The sequence below is a fragment of the Rhinoraja longicauda genome, chromosome 12, assembly GCF_053455715.1.
Source record: "Rhinoraja longicauda isolate Sanriku21f chromosome 12, sRhiLon1.1, whole genome shotgun sequence".
NCBI lineage: Eukaryota > Metazoa > Chordata > Chondrichthyes > Rajiformes > Arhynchobatidae > Rhinoraja > Rhinoraja longicauda.
In genome coordinates, this window is record NC_135964.1 from 28,219,895 (window position 1) to 28,237,405 (window position 17,511).

The 17,511-nt window shown below is 42.9% G+C and overlaps 1 protein-coding gene across 6 annotated transcripts in view; it reads left to right on the forward strand.

The window, feature by feature from the left end:
* The window catches only part of LOC144598835 (MAP7 domain-containing protein 2-like), a 76,513-nt gene that overhangs the window by 47,992 nt on the left and 11,010 nt on the right, over positions 1–17,511 (forward strand). For all 6 annotated transcript variants that reach the window (XM_078409317.1, XM_078409314.1, XM_078409319.1 and 3 more), the window contains 6 exons: positions 1,713–1,851; positions 2,708–2,888; positions 9,175–9,279; positions 9,383–9,436; positions 11,042–11,120; positions 15,468–15,645. In XM_078409317.1, coding sequence (XP_078265443.1) covers positions 1,713–1,851; positions 2,708–2,888; positions 9,175–9,279; positions 9,383–9,436; positions 11,042–11,120; positions 15,468–15,645 — 736 coding nt within the window. The remainder of the gene's footprint in view (positions 1–1,712; positions 1,852–2,707; positions 2,889–9,174; positions 9,280–9,382; positions 9,437–11,041; positions 11,121–15,467; positions 15,646–17,511) is intronic.

The window sequence follows — 17,511 nt, forward strand, 5'->3', positions numbered from 1 at the left end:
TAAAGTTTTTTTTCACACAGAGAGATGGAGCAAATAAAGGAAAGGAAGGAGGTCGCAGCTGAGGAGCACAGATCTTGGGAAGTTTTAGGATTTGAGCAGTTAGAATATTTGTATTTATTTATCACTTTTATCAAGATCTGGCGATGGAAAAGCCAGTATTTATTGCTCATCCTGAATTGGCTTTGAAATGAATGCCTTGTTGGGCCATTTCAGAGGACATTGATAAGAGACAACCACATTGTTATGGGCCTGGAGTCATGCAGAGATTGGGTGAGGATGGCAGATTTATTCCCCTGAAGGCCCCAGTGATCCAAGTGAGTGCTTATGACAATCCAGATGTTTTATGATAATTGTTACAAATGACCATGTAAAATGCTATTTTATGACCAAAATTTAATTCCCCAGTCGGTTCCTGTGATTTGAACCCTGGTTTCTGGATCATTAGTCCAGATGTTGGGTGACATAACCACCACCTCATCACAATAGAAATAGGTGCAGGAGGAGGCTGTTCGGCCCTTCGAGCCAGCACCACCATTCAATATGATCATGGCAGATCATCCAAAATCAGTACCCTGTTCCTGCTTTCTCCCCTTATCCCTTGATTCTGGTAGCCCAAAGAGCTATATCTAACTCTCTCTTGAAAACATCCAGTGAATTGGTCTCCACTGCCTTCTGTGGCAGAGAATTCCACAGATTCACAACCCTCTGGGTGAAAAGTTTTTTCCTCATCTCAGTCCTAAATGGCCTACCCGTTATTCTTAAACTGTGACCTCTGGTTCTGGACTCCCACAACATCAGGAACATTTTTCCTGCATCTAGCCTGTCCAACCCTTAAGAATTTTAAATGTTTCTACAAGATCCCCTCTGATCCTTCTCAATTCCAGTGAATATAAGCCCAGTCGATCCATTCTTTTATCATATGTTAGTCCCGCCATCCCGGGAATTAATCTGGTGAATCTACGCTGCATTCCCTCAATAGCAAGAATGTCTTTCCTCAAATTGGGAGACCAAAACTGCACACAATACACCAGGTGCGGTCTCACCAGGACCCTATACAACTGCAGTAGGACTTTGCTCCTATACTCAAATCCTCTCGCTATGAAGACCAACATGCCATTTGCTTTCTTCACTGCCTGCTTACTTTCAGTGACTGATGTTCAAGGACACCCAGGCCTCGTTCCACCTCCCCTTTTCCTAATCTGACACCATTCAGATAATAATCTGCCTTCTTGTTCTTGCCTCCAAAGTGGATAACCTCACATTATTCACATTATACTGCATCTGCAACCTATCCAAATCACCCTGCACCATACGGTTTAAACTTGAAGATGCTTTGAATGGCCAAGATGCTATTGCATGTTCATATTCTGACTAAAGGCCCTTTGACTGAAACATTAACTCTCCTTTTCCATTCTCCGTAGATGCAACCTAATGTACAGAGTGTTTATAGCATCTTGTATTTCAATTTCAACTGGTACCTCAATTTGTTCTCTGACTATCACAGATATTTAGCTACATTTCCAAATCGTCCACATGTGAAGCAAATCCATTGTGACCTGTCCTGTGGCTTTATATTGAAGGATAGCCATGCTTGTGTTATATTTCCATCCAGTTTAGATGTCAACATTGTGTTCTTTCTACTCGGGATTTTCTTTGTCCTAATGTACATACAGTATCATGTTATGTTTGATGGAATTTTGTTTCTCTTTCAGATACATCCAGCAACAAGACCATGGCAGGAACAACAAATCCAGAGGAAGCAGCTAAGCTTCTAGCAGAAAGGCGAAGACTCGCACGTCTACAGAAGGAGGTAGAGGAGCAGGAGCGACAAGAACAGGAGGAAGCTGAGAGGTAATGATTCATTAATGCTAGCCTTCATTAATGCTAGCCTTCATTAATGCTAGCCTTCATTAATGCTAGCCTTCATTCATTGCAAATTTATTCATCTATCATCTTGTAAGTCTCTTTACAAGAAAAACATTGCATTTTGTAGCATCTTTATTACGTATCAATATGTCACAAGGTGCTTAATGGAAGTATAAATCAAATGTGACACCAGAACCTATCAGGAGAAATTAGGACAGGTGATCAAAAGGTTGGTAAAGTACCAGCTTAAAGGAGGAGAGGGTGACAAAGGAAACAGATTCCACAGTTCAAAATCCAATAATGGTGTCACAGTTAAATTTGGGGCAGGTCAAGAGGTCACAATTGAGATCTGTGGCTCCCTCGATGGTGGGGCCACATTGGTTAGGTTGAGGGAGGGGCAAAGCCTCGGAAGGGTTTCAAAACATTCACTGCTTGCATTGTGGCGCCTTGTCAGTACCATTTACAAACCACCTGGGCTGCTTCAACAACAAATCCCAAACTGTGACCTTATAAGGAAACACCACCACCTGCAAATTCCTCACCAAGTGCTGGATAGTCTCTGTTTCCTGATCAACTTTGCTCCAAAGTTCCTGGAATAGCCTATTGACCAACACTGGAGTTTAGGATCACCTTAGCCACCTTGGGCAGTGAACACTCTTTAGAAATAGTTGATTATTTGAGTGGGGGATCAAAGAAGGTGGTGGTAAGAGGGAAAAGGTGTGACATAGCGATTTTTGGATAATGGCCGAACCACCCTACCCACACTAACAGGTTCAAGGATAATGGATGAAAGGGTTTCGAGATGTGGGCAGCATCTTAGTACATCTCATGCTTGTTAAAGGAAAATGAAGGAAGAGTTGGAAAGAAAAGAGGCTGAAGAGAAGGCACGTCGTGAAGAAGAGGCACGCAGGCTTGAGGAAGAGCAGAAACAGCAGGAGCTGGAATGCCAGAAGAGAGCAGAGGAAGAAAGAATCTTAAAGGAACAGCAGGAGAAGGCACTCCTGGCAAGACTGGAACAGCAGGTTAGTGATGGGGTGATGATTTGCTCTTGCACTGGGGCGGCATGGTAGCGCAGCAGTAGAATTGCTGCCTAACAATGGCAGAAACCCGGGTTCGACCCTGACTACGGGTGCTGTTTGTACGGAGTTTGTATGTTCTCCCTGAGACTGTGTGGGTTTTCTCCGGGTTCTCCAGTTTCCTCCAACATTCCAAAGACATGCAGGTTTGTAGGTTAATTGGCTTCTGTAAATTGTGGTAGTGTGTATGATAGATCTAGTGTAGGGTGATCGCTGGTTGGAGCAAACTGTGGCCGAAACGACTGTTTCCACGCTGTCTCTCTAAACTCTACAATACACTGGATTTGTGAGGTTATCCTCCTCAGCTCTTTGTATCTTGCTTCTGACTCTGAAATGGCATTGGACAGAGGGATGCAACAGTCCTGGTGCAAAGTAGATGAGCAGTGTAACTTTCCTTTAAGTAGACTGACTAATATCTCATGAAGCACTGTTACAGTTATAACCTGTGTTCTGTCCTGTGTTCAGAGCCAAGTGCTTCAGAAGGTAAAGTGCAGTGCTCCTTACCTCTCCCCTCCTCCCCCCTCCTTATCTCTCCCCTCCCGTCCTGACCTCTCCCCTCCTTACCTCCTCTCCTTACCTCTCCCCTCCTTACCTCTCCCCTCCCGTCCTTACCTCTCCCCTCCTCTCATTACCTCTCCCCTCCTTACCTCTCCCCTCCTTACCTCTCCCCTCCTCTCCTTACCTCTCCCCTCCTTACCTCTCCCCTCCTTACCTCTCCCCTCCTCTCCTTACCTCTCCCCTCCTTACCTCTCCCCTCCTTACCTCTCCCCTCCTTACCTCTCCCCTCCTTACCTCTCCCCTCCTTACCTCTCCCCTCCCCTCCAAACCGCTCCACTCCCCCCTCCTTACCTCTCCCTTCCTAACCTCCTCCCTCCTTACGTCTCCCCTCCCCCTCCTTACCTCTCCCCTCCCCCCTCCTTACCCCTCCCCCTCCTTACCCCTCCCCTCCCCCCTCCTTACCTCTCCCCTCCCCCCTCCTTACCTCTCCTCTCACCCTCCTTACCTCCCCTCTCCCCCCTCCTTACCTCCCCCCTCCATCCTTGCCCCGAGGTTAGTCCTTATTACAGTTCAGGTGGTGCTGAATGTCCTAAAATGTATGAAGGTTGTTAAATCTCCAGGGCCTGATCAGATATATCCAAGGACACCGTGAGAAGCTAGAAAATAAATTGGTGGAGCCCTGATCGAGATACACCAATGAGCCAAAACATTATCACTATTGACAGGTGAAGTGAATAACATTGGTTATCTTGTTACAATGGCACCTGTCAAGGGGAGGGATAGACAATAGACAATAGACAATAGACAATAGGTGCAGGAGTAGGCCATTCAGCCCTTCGAGCCAGCACCGCCATTCAATGCGATCATGGCTGATCACTCTCAATCAGTACCCCGAATGGTTTTCTACGTGGGAGATCATGTCTTGTGTGTAGGAGCCATTTATGCTTAATTCAATTACTGTCATTGTGTTATGGCTATGTTTTAATATTTCTAGTTTATGTCTTTTTTGCCTGCTTGTGGGTGTGACTTAATGTGTAATGGGGAGTGTCTAGATGGGAGATGGCTAGCGTGGAGGTTGTGGGTCAGTTTAGACTCGGAGGATGGTGAGCATACAGTTCTTTACCATGCGCTCGCACCGGTTATATTTGTAAGAACCATACGGTAATAACTACAAGAATTCTGAGATATTGTTTGAAGAAAAAACAGTTGATAAAGTACGGAAAGCGATGAATTACTCGTTGATTTGTGCTATTTTAATAAAACCAATTAATTAAGAAAGGACGTTTGAAGATTCGTTTTGTCATATCAGGGTGCGACGTGTGCATAAGCTATAACTACATTTCATCCCCGAGTAGTAATGGCTATCGAAGTAGGACTTTGAGATGGTATAGAAACTGCCATTACATTATGAATTTGATTGGATTTTTTGAGTTGTTGAGGGCAGGGCCCCAGACATAGTCTATATGGACCAGCAAGGCCTTTAATAAGGTTCTGCATGGAAGGCTGCTCTGGATGGTTAGGTCACAAGGGATCCAGGAGAGCTAGTTAACTGGATATAAAATTGGTTTAATGTTAGAAAGCAGAGGGTGGTAGTGTAATGTCGTTTTTGGACCGGAGAACTGTGACAAGTGGTGTGTCTCAGGAATCATTGCTGTTTGTCATCTATATCAATAATTTGGATGAGAATATACAAAGCATTATTAGTAAAAATGCAGATGACACTAACATAGGTGGCATCATAGACAGTGGAGATGGTTATCAAGAATTACACCGGGGTCCTGATGAGCTGGACATGGTCAAGGAATGGCAAATTATGTTTTTATTCAGATAAGTGTGACATATTGCATTTTGAAAAATCAAACTAGGACAGGACTTTCTCTATAAATGGTAGGGCCAGGGGAATATTGTGGTGCAGAGGCATCTAGCAGTACAAGTACATAGTTCTCTGAAAGAGACATCATGGGGAGATAGGTGGCTTTTGGCATGCTGGGCTTCATCAATCAGTCGAGTTGAGTATAGACGTTGAGACATCATTTTACCATTGTATAAGATGTTGATGAGGCCACTTTTGGAGTATTGTGTTTAGTTTTGATCAGCCTGCTAAAGGAAAGTTGAGAAGATTTATAAGGATGTTGCCAGGGCCTGTTCTAAGGAGAGGTTGGGCAAGCTAGGACTTTATTCCTTGGAGCAAAGGAGGCGGAGGGATGATCTTATAAAGGTGTATTAAATCATGAGGGGTGAATTAATAGTTTTTTCCCCGGGGTAGGGGAATCAAACACTAGAGGTTGTAGGTTTAAGGTGAGAGACAACAGATTTCATTGGAACTTGAGGAGCAGCTTTTTCACACAAAGGGTGGTGGGTATATTGAATGATCTGTCAAGAGGAAGTAGTTGGGGCAGGTACAATTAGAACAATTAAAACACATTTGAACAGGTACATGGGTAGGAAAGATTTAGAGGGATATATGGGCCAAATGCAAGCAAATGGGACTAGATCAGATGGGGCATTTTGGTCAGTATGGACGAGTGGGACTGAATGGCCTGTTTCCGTGTTATATAACTCTAAATTATCATTCCTAATCATTTGTGTATCTTGAGCAAAAAATGAGCTGCTGGAAGAACTAAGCAATAGGCAGAATCTGTGGAGGAATTGGGTCGTGGATGGCTCAGGTCAGGGCCCTACATCTGGATTGAAAGAGTGGAGGGGAGATAACTAATATAAAGAGGTAGGGGCAAGGGTGGGGCAGGAGTTGGCAAACAAAGGGTGGATCCAGGTGAGAAGGAGTTCATTGGCAGATGGAGTCAGATGCAGGAGGAAAAGGTAGAAACAGAGGTTGGGAGGGGGGGGGGGGGGGAATATGTGGAGGTGATATCTGCCCACTCCACCTCTCTCCATCATCATCTTCCTTTATTATCAGATTCCATCATCTGTTGCTCTTTATGATGGAATCTGATGACGAAGGAAGGTGATGATTGGAACCAATGGAGAGAGGTGGGGTGGGCAGATGGTAGTAGGGGACCAGTGGGAGGAGTGCATCGGTGATGATCAGATGGAGTGAGTAAGGAGGGGATTTATCAATCTAACTGAAATTCAAGCATATTAATATCAACTAATCACCCTGGTGAATAGCGGAGGAGCCTGTCCTCCTGCCACTATCTGGGCAACTCAAGAGTCTATAATGTCTTTGGTTCTGGAGAGAAGTGGGCCAGATTGGGTTAGGATGCAGGTTTCTTTCTGTTTCGATGAGAATCCCATTATTTTACGTTAATTGTTACTAATGACTAATCATTTCAAATTAGTTTAAATTCACAGCTTCCATGTTCTGGTTTGAATTCACATCTCTGGATTGTTGGTCTCGGGATTTGAGGTACTAATCCTCGAGTTTAACTGCTCTACCGCTGCCACACCCTTGGGTATGGGATACATCAATTCAGTCTGCTGAACCTGTTTCTAACACGTAGACCATGACCAATATACCTCTGTCCTATCTTTCCATAATCTCTCTGCCTTGGGAACTCTTAACGTTGTGCAACTTTACAGAGCACCAATGACCTTTCTGTGCAAAAGCATTTTTGATTTCACTCCTTCAATACTGAACTCTCAAAACTCTATTATCATAGAAAACCACAGTACAGGAACAGGTCCTTTGGCCCGCAATGCCTGTGCAGGATATGATGCCAAGTCAAACTAATCTCCTCTATTGGCATGTGATCTAACTCCATCTACAAGTTTGTAGATGATATTGCTGTGAGCCGCTTCACAAACAATGATGAGATATAATATAGGAAGGGAATAGAGAACTTAGTAATATGATGTCAGGACAATAACCTCTCCCTCAATGTCAGCAAGATGAAGGAGCTAGTTATCGACTTCAGGAAGTGTGGTGGAGTACATGCCCCAATCAACATCAATGGTACTGAAGTAGAAATGGTCGAAAGCTTCAAGTTCTTTGGTGTCATTATTACCAACGATCTGTCATGGACCAACCACATCAATGGGACAGCCAAGAATGCATACCAACACCTCTACTTCCTGAAGAGAATGAAGAAATTTGCACATATCCAATGATTCTTACAATCTTCTGCAGATGAACCATAAAAAGCTTATTGTCAGGTTGCATCACAGTTTGATTTGGGAACAGCTCTGCCCAAGATCACAAGAAATTGTAGAGTGTTGTAGATGTAGCCCAGTTCATCACAGAGAGCAAATTTCCCACCATTGACTCCATCTTCACTTCAAGCTGCCTCAGAAAAGCAGCCAATATAATCAATGACCTGTCCCACGCCAGTCATTCCTCCTTCTCCCTGATCCCGTCCGGCAGAAGGTACAAAAGCCTAACGCACACCAAACTAAGTAACAGGTTCTTCCCCTGTTATTAGGCTTCTGAATGGTCCTTCCATAAGCTAGGGTACTGTCCAATTCATCTCCACCTCATCGTGGAGATCAGATTTTGCCTATAAAACTGGTGCACTGCAATACTAAGATTTATGTTCTGCACTCTGTATTTTCTCCTTTGCTCTAGCTTTTGTACTTTTGACTTAATTGTATTCATGTACAGTATTATCTCATATGTTTGGATAACATGCAAAACAACGTTTTTCACTGTACCTTGATAAACGTGACAATAATAAACCTAAGCCTAATCCATATCCCTCCATTCTGCACAGTTCCTTGTGCCTCTATAAAAGCCTCTTAAATTCCACGATTTTAGCTGCTTCACTACCACCCTTGGCAGCGGGTTCCAGACATCCACTATTCTCTGTGTGAAAAAAAACCTTGCTCTGTATATCTCCTTTAAACTGTCCCCCCCCCCCTCAAACTTAAAGCTATCCCCTCTACCTTTGACATTTCCACCCAGGGAAAAAAGGTTCTGATTGTCTACCCCATCCATGCCTGTCATCATTTAATACAGTTCTACCAAGTGTCCCCTCATCATTGATGTTTCAGAGAGAAAAAAATCCATATTTGTCCAACCTCTCCTTGTAGGTAATACCCTCTCATCCAGGCAGCATTCTGGTAAACCTCTTGCACCCTCTCCAAAACCTTCCGCATTCTTCCTGTGATGGTGCAACCAGAATTGCACACTATGCTCCAAATGTGGCCTGATCAAAGTTTTATAAAGCTACATGGAAAGGTTTAGGAGTCTGAAGAAGGCCTCCTACCCAAAAATACACCTATCCATATTCTCCAGAGTTGCTGCCCGACCCGCTGAGTTACTCCAGCACATTGTGTCTTTTATTTCAAGGTTTGGAGGGATTGTGGGCCACTGGGAAGTGGGATTTTTGCAGCATGGGCTAGTTGGGCCAATTAGTCTATTTGGTGTTATTTAGCTCAATGGAAAGACAATTTCAAAATTTAACATGCTTACCACGGAGAACATTCTCACCTTCTATTTCATTTGCTGTGATAATATTTGTACAACATGATGAAATATTCGAGATCTGGTGATATATTTTTGAGCACGATGGAGGTGCGGGACCAGGAGTCGAGCTTTGATTTCCACCAGGCATATCTGAAGGCTAGCTACTAGGTCCTATTTAGAAAGGTATTCAGCTTTCAGATTATTAACATTCTCCTGTGTTGAGGTATTGGATTGACTTTCAGTGGCAATTAGAATTGGAATCTTTTCTTCACTTATTTTCCTCATTAAATTGGCCTTATTTATTAGGTCAGGATGTAGACAGCTATAATTTAAGCCATTTTTTAAAGATGTCTCCTGTATTTTTGTCTTTAGCGGGAAGAAGCTGAAACCAAGGCTCGAGAGGCAGCTGAACAGCAGCGTCAAATAAGAGAACAGGCCTTTCAGCAGGTCGAACAGGAGAGACTGGAGAGAAAGAAGGTTAGTGGGTAGGAATGAGGAAGCAAGCTGCTAATACAGGAAACGCTTAGTTTAAGGAGAAGAAAGAAGAAATGTTTTTATTGACGATGTTCTTTTCTTGTAGAGAATAGAAGAGATTATGAAGAGAACCAGACGAAGTGATGTTGGAGAGACCAAGGTAATCAAAATAACTCCCATCAAATCTTCCAAGCAATGTCTTTTCCCTTCACTCAACATTTTATCATTCTGGAGTATGCTTTTGTTACTATAACTGATTATTCTGAGTAAAGGTTAGGAAAGTCATAGGCTTTTCTCACTGCAGATGTTGAAGGAGTGGAGCCTTCTCAAAAAGTACAACTAGCTCTGTTCCTTCTTGTGCAGGGCCTCAGCGTTCCTGGACCAGTCCAGTTTACTGTCCAGGTACACTCCCAGGTATTTGTAGTTGCTGGTAAATGGCACATCCACACCATTGATAGAGACAGGGGACAGGGGTGTTCCTCTCCTCCTAAAGTCTACCACCAACTCCTTTGTCTTGTCGGTGTTGAACTGCAGGTGATTCAGCCCACACCGGGTGGCAGTGTGAACTGCGAAGAGGATGTTAGGAGATTGCAGGGTGACTTGGACAGGTTGAGTGAGTGGGCAGATGCATGGCAGATGTAGTATAATGTAGATAAATGTGAGGTTATCCACTTTGGCGGCAAAAATAAGGTGGCTAATTATTATCTCAATGATGTCAGATTAGGTAAAGGGGAAGTGCAACGAGACCTTGATGTCCTTGTACACCAGTCACTGAAAGTAAGCGTGCAGGTACAGCAGGCAGTGAAGAAAGCTAATGGCATGTCGGTCTTCATAACAAGAGGATTTGAGTACAGGAGCAAAGAGGTCCTTCTGCAGTTGTATAGGGCCTTGGTGAGACCACATCTGGAGTATTGTGTGCAGTTTAGGTCTCCTAATTTGAGGAAGGACGTTCTTGATATTGAGGCAGTGCAGCGTAGGTTCACGAGGTTAATTCCTGGGATGGAGGGACTGTCATATGAGGAAAGATTGGAAAGACTGGGCGTGCATTCACTGGAGTTTAGAAGGATGAAAGGGGATCTTAGAGACGTATAAAATTATAAAAGGACTAGACAAGCTAGATGCAGGAAAGATGTTCCCAATGTTGGGGGAGTCCAGAACCAGGGGACACAGTCTAAGAATAAAGGGGAGGCCATTTAAAACTGAGGTGAGAAGAAACTTTTTCACCCAGAGAGTTGTGAATTTGTGGAATTCTCTGCCACAAAAGGTAGTGGAGGCCAATTCACTGGATGGATTTAAAAGAGAGTTGATATGTGGAGAAACCAGGCACAGGTTACTGATTGTAGATGATCAGCCATGATCACAATGAATGGCGGTGCTGGCTCGAAGGGCTGAATGGCCTCCTCCTGCACCTATTTTCTATGTTTCTATGTTTACCACTCAACAAAGTCGTTGACTACACCTCTGTATTCAGCTTCCCTCCCCTAACTGATACAACCCACAATTACAAAGTAATCTGAAAACTTCTGCAGGTGGCAGGAGGCGGAGTTAAACAGGGGGAGGGGACTGTCCCCCGAGGGACCTTGTGGGTACTTGTTTTACATGAAAGGTACCTGTGATTCTCTCCAGCTGATTTTAAAAAAATGGAGAAGCTGGGACTGATCATCTTACAGAGAGGTAGATTTTTTAGAGGAATTCATCATCAAGAAAAATACTGATAAAACAAGTGAGGGGCATTATAATTAAACTTTGAATGCTCCACTTTCAGAAAGAAGAAATTAAAGTGGAGATTGAACCAGCCACAAATGGGATAAAGAGGGATCAAATCTTAAGCTCGATGGAACCAGGTAATGTCTGCTCCTGTACCAGTGCACATTATTCTAGATTTCCACAGTGGAGCAAAGAAAAGGAGAGACAGATAGTGGTTGCAAATAAGGTGACCACAGGGTAAACAGCTTCTTGGTTTATTGATTATGCTGGGAAGAGCTGGCTCCTTTATCAGGCTATTGTGCTTATTTTCCAATGGTTCCAAAAAGGCACAAAAATGCTTCATGTTTTATTAGTTCTCTTTCATGCTTCAGGCAACAAATTGGTAGGAATGATGGTGTCACAATGTGTTTCGTGTTCTTTTCACACCAGATGATTGCCATTCAATTCGTTTTTGGGTAGGATGGTTTGAATAGCATTCTCTTTTTGTAATGGAGCATTATCCCATTCAAATGTAGTATCCTGCAGGTGGCACAATGGTGCGGCGGTAAGTTGCTGCCTTATAGCGCCAAAGGCCCGGATTAGATCCTGACTACGGGTGCTGTCTGTATGGAGTTTGTATATTCTCCCTGTGACTGCGAGGGGTTTCACAGGTGCTCTGGCTTCCTCCCACATTCCAAAGACATGCAGGTTTGTGGTGAAGTGGCTTCTGTAAAATTGTCTCTAGTGTGTAGGACAAAATTAGTGTACGGGTGATCATTGATCGGTGGGCTGAAGGACCTGCTTCCACCTTGCATCTCTAAACCTAAACTAAAATGGGATTAGGCCTCAAACTTATTGCAAGTATAGAATGACAAATTATTCTGATAATCTGATTTTAAAGTTGGTTAATTCCATGTTGGCAGTATCTTGACTTCGAAGGAGAACTTTGAAGGTATCACAAAATGCTGGAGTAACTCAGCAGGTCAGGCAGCATCTAGGAGAGAGGGAATGGGTGACGTTTTGGGTCGAGACCCTTCTTGAAGGAGAACTTGCTCATATCTGCAAGAATGTTACGAGTTTCCTGATGAACCTAAAGTGGCAAAGTAACTTTTTTTAAATTGCTTTTATTATTATTGCTCTTAATTATTACTCTATATATTGCTCTTTTTTATTGAAGAACCCAACAGAAATGCTTATGCAAAAGATTTGGATAAACAGAACCAAAACATTGAGGCCTCAAGGCAAAACACCCACCAGATTGCTAGAACCCCTTCCCTGGCCTGACTCCATGCGATTTTACTCTGCACAAACATTGACCTAGAAAGGATGTTTTCATCAAATTCCAGACCTTACAAGAGATAACCTACCTTGACCACCTGATGCAACTGAGTGTGAGTAATAAATGCTGAGTGCATCAGCAGGATCCTAAACCCTTGGAAATAAGCCAAATAAATTCTTTGTTGATGTATTAAGCTTTTTTAAGTTTATTATTTTCACGTGTGCCGAGGTGCAGTGAAACGTTTTGTTTTGCATGTTATCAAATCAAATCAGATAATGCTATAGTTAAATGCAATTAAACCAATCTCAAGTACAATTGGTTAAGCAAATGGAAAGATACGGAATGCAGATTATAGTTTTTAGCATTGTAGTTTACCAGTTCCAAAGTCCAATGTCCGCAATGGGGTAGAGGTGAATTGGACAGTACACTAGCTCATGAAAGGAATGTACAGAAGCCTGATAACAGAGGGAAGAAGCTGTTCCTGCCTGATGGTTAGCTCTTTCAAGCTTCTGAATCTTATGCCCAATGGGAGAGGGTAGAAGAAGGAATCACCAGGATGGGACAAGTCTTTGATTATATTGGTTGCTTTTCCGAGGCAGCATGAAATGTAGGCGGAATCTGGTGGGGCGTCTGATCTTGTGATGGATTGGGCTACATCTACAGCTCTGCAATTTCTTGCGGTCATGGGCAGAACTGTTGCTAAACCAAGCTGTGAAGCAATCTGACAAGATGAAAAAACAGTGCTAGTGAATGCAAAAACCTCCCCTTAAAAGTCCCCTGAGTTGCTTCACTGAGCGAATGCCATTTCTAGCTTTCATCTCTAGACTTTGTCCACCCATCTGCCATTCATATCCCTCTCACCTGTCTCCACCTATCACTTTAGGCTTTGTGCTGCCTTTAGGCTTCTCCTCGCCATTATTCAGAAGAAAAGTTTAAACCCAAAACATCACCTATGCATTCCCTCCACAGATGCTGCCTGACCCACTGAGCTTACTGCGGCAATTGTTTTATTTTGTATACCAGCATCTGCAGTTCCTGTGTCTTCAATGGTGCAATGCTATTATTCTGTGATGTTTGTTGATAACAGCAACAGGAATTGGACGCAACATTGCAAACACCTTACACTGTGGAACACGGACAAGACTCCAGTTGCTTTCTGTATTGCCAAGTAGTTACAGGTGGAGTACTGCTGCAGGTGAACACAGAGCCACAGTTATGTTAGAACCCAAGCAATCAAACTGATGGCACTTAAGCATTAGCCATAAATAACTTACCCAATCCTAGCTGGAGAAAAAAAGTTCTTGATCCAGACTTAATTCCCTCAGGACAGGAGATCAGCAGATTTTTCTTCTATTAAACTTGAGTGATGATGATTAGGGACTGGTCATATCCTGACATATGCTAGCACTGCTTAGAGCTTGGTTGCAAGAGAGTTAAACAGTAAAATGTACTCATAGAGTTGTAATACATGGAAATAGGCCCTTCAGTCCAACTCGTCCATGCTGACCAAGGAGGCAGGACCGTGGAGCAGCTGTTAGAGCTGTTGTCTGACAGCATTAGAGACTTAAGTTCGATCCTGACCTCGGCTGCTGTCTGTGAGGAGTTTACACATTCTCCCTATGACTACGTGGGTTTCCTCCGGGTGCTCTGGTTTCCTCCCACATTCCAAAGACGTGTAGGTTTGTAGGTTAATTGGCCGCTGTAAATTGCTCCCTAGTTGTGTTGGGAGTGGATGCGAAAGTGAGATAATATGGAACTAGTGTGAATGGGTGATCGACAGTCATCGTGGACTTGGTGGGTCGAAGGGTCTGTGCTGTATGTGTTGTATCACTAAACTAAATTAAGTTGCCGCATCTAAGCTAGTCCCATTTTCCCGTGTTTGACCCACATCCCACTAAATCTTAACACACAGTGCTTGAGGACCTCAGCGGGTCAGGTAGTATCTGGGAATGAACAGGCGACATTTCGGGTTGGAACCCTTCTTCAAATTGAACCAGTCTAAAGGAGGGTCCTCACCTGAAATGTCACTTGTCTTTTCCGTCAGCTGCTGCCTGACCCGCTGAGTTCCAACCGCACTTTGCGTTTTGCTCAAGACTCGAGCATTTACAGTCTCTTGTGTCTCCCTCTAAACCATTCCTATTCATGTACTTGTCCAAATGTCTTTAAATGTCCCTGCCCCATCTACTCCTCTGGCAGCTCGTTCCAGATATGCACCACCTTCAGTGTGAAAATGGTGCCCCTTAGGCTCCTATTAAACCTTCCCCTCTCACCTTAAATCTATATCCTCTAGTTCTTGATTCCCATACCCTGGGAAAAAGACCAAATGCATTCACACTATCTATACTCCTCATGATTTCATGCACTTCTAAGATCACTTGTCAGCCTCTTGCATTCCAAGGAATAAAATTCTAGCCTGCCCAACCTCTTCTTATAGCTCAGACCTTCGAATCCTGGCAACATCCTTATAAATCTTCTCTGCACTTTTTCCAGCTTAATGGCATCTTTCCAATAGCACTCTTTATCTTCTGAAATAATTTGGCGTCCTTGTATTTTTTTTTTTTTTAATATTTATTTTTATTGAAGGAAAGATACAATATGAAAAAACGTAATGCATTACATTCCCCTCCATTTTGTTCTTTATATATAACAACAAAAATAACCCTCACCCACCCTCCCTGGACACCCCTTTGCAGCTGATGTGTTCACAATATATCATATCACAAATACAAATGCACAATTTGACAGCAAAACCTCTACATTCTTCCAAGGCGCAGGCCCATACATATCTACAACATGTCAGATGGTTCAGGATTCTCTCGTTCATTATGCATCAGCCATCCTGTGAGGTAATCGGCAATTGTGTAAACAAAAATAAGTAAATAAATAAAAGTAAAACATAATTAAAGGCAGATCCCCAACTACAATCAAGTGCCCTCAGTCAGTGGGTAGTTCTTTTAGATTCTCAAAGTATGACAGAAAAGGTTCCCATTCTGAATAAAACTTGTATTTTTGAGTTATTATTTTGTTTAATGAATTATAGATTTTTTTTCATTTAATATGTAGCCAACAGTTATAATATAGTAATTTCCAGATTCTTCTTAGCTAGGTGTAATGTGAGCACTTCAGTGTGCACGGGTGCTTAACAAAAATGCACCAATATGTAATATGATGAGCCATGTGTAAAACTATCCAAGGGCCAGTGTAACTTTGCATCCTTGTTTTCTAGTGGAAGTCGACACAGCTCTGATCTGTTTGGAAGGCAAGAAGGATGAGGCAGCTCATTCTGCTATCACCCCAGCTGAGGCTGTACCCGTCCTGGAAGTGGTGGCAGCAACTGAGCAAGTGGATGAGCAACCTAACAGTGTGGATGATTCGACAGATGAGTTGCAGTCAATGGACGTAAGGTGGGTTGGCTTGTTAGTGTGTTTCTACCAATGAGGAAAGTAAACTATAGTGAGGATTCTTACCTAAATAGTTACATTCCATTTTGTTAAAGGGTTATTCTGGGAATTTCAAATTGGCATTCCCTTAAGGATCCTGAAAGGTAGAGTGAGCAGAAACAGGTTTTAAAAAGTCCTGATGCAGGTTCTCAACCTGGATTGACGACCATCTGCCTCCACAGCTGCTTCTTGACCCGCTAAGTTCCTCCAGCAGTTTGTTTCTTGTTCCAGTTTCCAGCATCTGCAGTCGTGTTTTTATTCCTTCATTTCTTTTTTAGAAAATTTAGTTAAACAGAACGGTTTCATAGCTTCAGACAGGGCAAATCTGAGCAAATGTGAATAACTGGTTGCTTCCGAGGAAAATTTCTGGCATTGTCAATAATGTCCATCAAAGAATGACTGTAGAACAAGCCACTCCGACACTGGCTGCTCCAGCACTGACAATCACTTTGCATCAATATCCTGTCTTGACTAGAGATTTCTATTATTGAGTAAATGAATATTTGCCAAGGGTCCTCAGAAGTGAGGTGTTTCTTGATACTGCAGCCAACCATGCCATTCTAGAGCTGGCAAACAGAGCACTGGCAAGATCTGAACATCAAGCTGTTCCAAATGCTCATAATCAGCACAAGGCTTGACATGGACTCCATGTGGCCTGCACATCAGGAGCTCAAGCACAAATGGATAAATCCCATGCATTGATACAGCCTTACCAATGGAATATTTATTTATTCAGACCTGATATACAAGCACTGATAAGAATAGCCAAAGTGATTAAATTGAACATGGAATGAAACTGGTTTAACTTGAGGTAATAGAAAGATAACAATATGTTGTAGTATAGTATTATGATATAGTACCTTTAATGTAGTGGGATGCTTCACTGGAATATCAGACAAATAAATGACACTAAGCCAAAGTGAATATAGGTTAGGTGATTAAAAGCTTGAACATATAGCATGTAACACTGCAACACTGGAACAAGCCCATTGGCCCACAATGTCTGTGCTGAACATTAAACTAATCTTCACTACCAACATATGATCCATATTCCACCATTCCCTGTATATTCATGTGCCTATCTAAAAGCCTCTTCAATACTATTATCGTATCTGCTTTCACCATCATCCCTAGCAGCGTGTTAAGGCAACACCACTTTCTGAGTTGCTCCACGCAACTCCTTTAACCACCCCCCTCTGGCATTTTTATCCTGGGAAAAGGTTCTGACTGTCTACCCTATTTGTGCCTTATAATTTTATATACTCCTATCAGTCCCTTCAATCACTGATGCTCCAGAGAAAACAATATTGTTTATTCAACTGCTCTTTATAACTAATACCCACTAATCCAGACAGCACAAATCTTTTGCACCTACTCCAAAGCCTCCACATCCTCCTTGCAATGGAGTGACTAGAGCTGCACACATTACTCCAAAAGAACCCATCTGAAAAGGCCAATTGGATCTTGGGTAAATATATCACCCAGAAGGGCCAGAACAGCAATAGTATCACATCCTGGATTATGTCAGATATTATATAATCTGATAGAATGGACAGTGAAACTATACGTGTCCAGTTCAGGCAGTTTTCAATTGAGCAGAAAAGTCTTAGAAATGCCATTGCCATTGCGGAAAGTTAAATGTAGGGTTTCAATGTTTCAGACGTGATCGAGAAGGGGGCAAAAGAGGTGGAGGAGTTTGCTCAGGGAGACTGTCATGGTAGCACGTAGAGAGGACATATTAGAAGGTTCTTCCACTGAGGGAATATGGGTGGAGCTTAGAAATAAGAAAGGTCCAAGCACTCCATTGGGATTGAACTATAGCACCCCCTC